This window comes from Arachis hypogaea, chromosome 11, assembly GCF_003086295.3.
Source record: "Arachis hypogaea cultivar Tifrunner chromosome 11, arahy.Tifrunner.gnm2.J5K5, whole genome shotgun sequence".
NCBI lineage: Eukaryota > Viridiplantae > Streptophyta > Magnoliopsida > Fabales > Fabaceae > Arachis > Arachis hypogaea.
In genome coordinates, this window is record NC_092046.1 from 51,393,734 (window position 1) to 51,398,112 (window position 4,379).

General features: G+C 37.5%; 1 protein-coding gene across 3 annotated transcripts; it reads right to left on the reverse strand.

Annotated features, from left to right (window-relative positions):
* Window positions 1-224: 224 nt before the first annotated feature.
* On the reverse strand, window positions 225-3,829 carry LOC112720908 (probable lipid phosphate phosphatase beta). 3 transcript variants are annotated; one of them, XM_025771999.3, is made up of 2 exons: window positions 2,991-3,829; window positions 225-580 (listed from the first exon to the last, which is right to left on the reverse strand). In XM_025771999.3, exon 1 carries the CDS (start codon window positions 3,676-3,678, stop codon window positions 2,992-2,994), a length of 687 nt encoding a protein of 228 aa, XP_025627784.1. In that variant the 5' UTR covers window positions 3,679-3,829; the 3' UTR covers window positions 225-580; window position 2,991. The 3 variants fall into 3 exon arrangements, with proteins under 3 accessions (XP_025627784.1, XP_025627786.1, XP_025627785.1); XM_025772001.3 differs by lacking the exon at window positions 225-580 and adding an exon at window positions 2,417-2,685 and having other exon boundaries at window positions 2,991-3,800; XM_025772000.3 differs by lacking the exon at window positions 225-580 and adding an exon at window positions 2,417-2,746 and having other exon boundaries at window positions 2,991-3,799.
* Between the last annotated feature and the right edge of the window lie 550 nt (window positions 3,830-4,379).

Genomic DNA, 4,379 nt, shown 5'->3' on the forward strand with positions numbered 1-4,379 from the left:
ATATAGACTAAACATAAACGAACTCAAGATCCTGGCAGTAATTGTCAGAGAGGATCACATGTTTGAAGTATTCACTGTTCAGATGCTAATATAGAACCAATTGTCTATGCGTCAGGACCTCTGCAAAAATAAAAAACCTCTGACAGAGGCTGCAAATTTGCACACTGCAGAAACAAATTGCATATATGCATCCTATAGATTGAAGGGAACTTGAGACAAAAAGCTGCAAAACAATGATACTAGGATCTGTTATACCATGAATGGGATGTATCACATGTCTAGATTAATTATTTTGGAATTAAGGAAGAGTAGAGAACGGCAGAAAGTTAAATGGTAGGGGATATATTACAAAAATACAGAACTGAAGCAATAGTAGTTGAGGAATGAATGATGAAGAATCTCAGACCATGTATTTACAAAATGTTAGCCACTAAGGCCTCCAAATTATGAGTGTGATAACCAAGATGCAAATGCACTAAAATATCCAGGATTCAGGGCTTCATTACCCGCTGAAAACAAATTAGGAAGAATCCATTCTCTCAGTCCAGGCAGGCACAAGTTCAATGTACTCCATGTGAACCTAAATCATTAGAAGTTAAGAGGCGTACAACCATCAGACTCCATCATTATCAATCTAATAGAAGTTCAACCAAGCATGTTAAATTTAGCCAAATTTTTCCACTTAGAACTAATCATTCCATTGCTTTCATTTTAAGCCCCACAGAGGGGGAAGGAGAGAGATCTAATGGTTAAATAGTACAGACAAAACTATGATAAGCAGGGGGCAGGGGGCAGGGAGGATGGCTAACCTTCACAGTTGTCAATGTAAAGCAGCATGGCAGTGCCAGCTTACTAGCATACATGTGTCCAATAAAAATATATTTTTTATTTGTTTTTCGAATAGAACACTGCTCGGACACATGGGAGACATAACATGGACATGTTTTTTATTTTCCTTATTTTTTTTTTTTTATTTTGATAGACCAGCTCAAATATTAAAACACGTAACCCAGTATCCAACATCAAACCAGTATAATCTATTTTTGGAGACTACACTCATTGTCAATGTAGAAGATAAAACTTTAGATGATCAATCTAATTGATTTCCATTTTGTTATGGCTAGTTCTACTAGACATGTGCTTGCACATGCTTTTCTGGTAGAGGCACAAAAATAACATGTATTGACACAAGACTTACGGAAAGAGGCATAGAAATATCAATCTTGATAATTTGAAATTTATAAATGGTAAGTCTTAAATATTATACACAAGAAGATTACCAGTTTTGAAGCTATTTCGTTAAAACTTTTAGTATATGTATGTATCTATCATGTGTGTATGTCATATCAATGTCCTAAAGCTTTAATAATTTGGTATATGTCAGAGTTAGTGTCAATGACTAAATGCTTCATGTGAAGCCTGGCTCATATGCAAATATCTGAAAAGTGAAAATAAAAAGAAGGGGGAAAAAAATGCACGTAAAGAGTTGGTTAACAACCTTCTCCATGAACCTCATCCTTAATTCTCCATGATTAACAAACAAGAAGAATCTTCCTAATCATTAACATCTGAAATAAGTTTTATACACAATAGAAAAACCGTAATCATGAAGAATATCAATCACCAATTCAAGAATAAATATGTTAATAATGTTTTATCATTTAACTCTTTCACTTTCCTATGACAAATGATCCTATTCATAATACATTACCAAAACACTTAATTTAGTAACCCTTGGTTTCTCCTTCCCATTTATTGCTTCCAAATGTACTCAATTTTCTCTCACACAACTCTGCTGGCTCATAATTGGGACAAAGGCCATACAACATTTGAAAATTGAAATAGACATTAAAATGTAGTCCCATTCCCCATCGTTTGTTCCGATTAATTATATTATTTGGCTATGCCATGTGAATTCTGAAAAGAAAGAAACGCATCCCCAGGCTGAAACATATGGACAAAATAAAATGGATTGTACAAGTACATAAGATGATCAGAATTGTATGGATGCTCACTCTAGATTATAAGGAAATAAAATAAATTGAGGTGAACAGAGGAGAAGTAAAAAAAATCAACCACCATGCTATGTGTAGACAAAAAATCAGCTATCAAATCATTCATCTGTATAGAATACATATTAAAATACAAAATATACATTGAAAATTACTTAAACAACACATGTAGCTGATTTTATTTTCCCTTTGTTGAAAACGGGAAAAATAAAAATACGTTCATGAAACGGATAATTAGTAACAACAGCATCCTAAAGAATGGTATATCTAGATATTTTCAATGAATGACTCATTTACTGCATACATAAAAAAGAAAAAGAAAAGAAAAAGAAGAAAAAAACACGCACACACTATACTAGAAATGTTTGCTCAACCAAAATCACATCATCCAGCCAGCACCATGATTTTCGAAAAAAATTTTGGATTAGGCCTTTCTAGTTGTGTTGCATTGCTCGATAGAAAAAGGTTCTAGACATCTGGAATAAACAATAAGAAGCCCTTGAGTATCATACTACAGAAAAAGAATAATTTTTCATACAAACAATTATAGTTACAACCATTTTGGCAAAGCAATTTTCACTTGTCAGGAAACAAAAAATATCGGCCTTGTTTCTTTCCGATCAGCACCAAGTACCTCCCTCTCTCTCAGTGTGTCTCTTCAACTAGCAATTTCCTAAAGAGAATGGGCATTGACACGTTATCTAGCGCATTGTAGATAAACCATACACTATTCACTGCAACCAAATAGAGAGAGCAGAATCTAATAAACAAAAATGAATTCGATTAATCACAGTCACACTCTCGCTTAATTAGTTCAAAGGATTCTAACCTTGTTCCTCAAGTAAAATCTCCAACTCATGTCAAAGAAAAATAAATATCTAAATAATAAAATGGAAAATGCAGCATTGTTAATCGATTTCCCTAACGATAACTGGTTCCATTCAGTCGCAGCAGTTTCGAATTTGAACATTTTCTTACCTCAAATCCACGTTTGAATCTCGAGGAATCGCAATGTGAACAAAGCTTCTAGCACGCCGAAGCAAGCCCCGAAGAAGACGTCCAGAACATAGTGCCTCCCGAGAGCGATCCTAGAAAGGGCGGTGGCTGAAGCCCAGGCCCAAACGGCGGTTACAACGGCGTTAATGGCGAAGACCACTTCGCCGCCGAACCAATTGTCGATAATCATGAAGAGGCGTGGATGGTGAAGATCGGCGATAGCATCAACCATGCGGAGTTTGGAGAACGAGAAGATAGAGGCGACGAAGAAGACCCTGGAGGAGTGGCCGCTGGGGAAGGAGAAATGGTCGACGGGAACGACGGCGTTGTAGTCGCCGTGGTGGGAGTAGGTCGGGCGGGATCTGCGCACGATGAGTTTGAGGAGAGCGATGAAGATGAGGTCAAGGAGGGAGCAGAGAGCGAGGGGGAGGAAGAGGTGGCGGCGGAGAGGGGAGGAGTAAGGACAGGCAAGGAGGAGTGCGACGGAGACGGGGAAGAAGAAGCGGAAGTCGGCGAGGAGCTCGAGGAAGCGGAGAAGTAGGCGTGGGGCGAAGGGTTTTGTGAGGTTGTGGACGTGGAGGGAGACGGCGGCGTCGAGGCGGAGTAAGAAAGGCTGTGGTGGCGATGTGGCGGCGGTAGATTTTGGTGGTGGCTGGTTAAGATGGCCCATGGCGATGTGGCTGATTAGGCTGGTTAGTGTGGTCCGATTTGACGTGGGAGGCCCAAACGAAACAATGAATACCCCAAACGACAACGTTTCTTTTTTTTTTATTGGGGATTATTTTTATTGAGTAAACAAATATCAACAAAAGATGGTCTCCGTTTGACATATGTGCTCAAATGTTAAACACTCATTCACCGTTGGTAATTATCCTACGTGGCAGTTGGTTTATATTGCCTAGATTTTACCGTTATAAAGAACCTTGACAAAAAAATTTCTTAAATAATTTGCTCCAAATCGAACTTTAAACCTACAATCTTCCCCCAAATCGAAACCTTGATCCTGAGATTTCCCTCCAACCTAACGGAATGTCAAGGCACAAGTTTAACTCTCCTACATCGAACAGGAATAAATACACTGTTGCTTCAAGTTTGAAAAGAAGCACGAGCAAAATCTTGACATAAGATGTCTCCATAGAATGGATGTGGCATTGCTAGAATTTGGTACATTGACGAACCTTAGAGATGGTTCATCTGTTATCTTCCTTGAAAAGTAAAAATTATCAGTGTTATTTTTTCTTATATACAAGCAAGAGTAAACTATTATTTCTACTCATAAAAGTTAAAAACGTTAACATATTTATTCATAGAAGACAGAAATTACTATTTATATCCATAAAAAATGACTTTTACAAGCAAAATTATCCAAAC

Bases quoted from the DNA above. Each gene is read 5' to 3' on its own strand.
- LOC112720908 (XM_025771999.3), bottom strand. From the start codon at position 3,678: ATGGGCCATCTTAACCAGCCACCACCAAAATCTACCGCCGCCACATCG.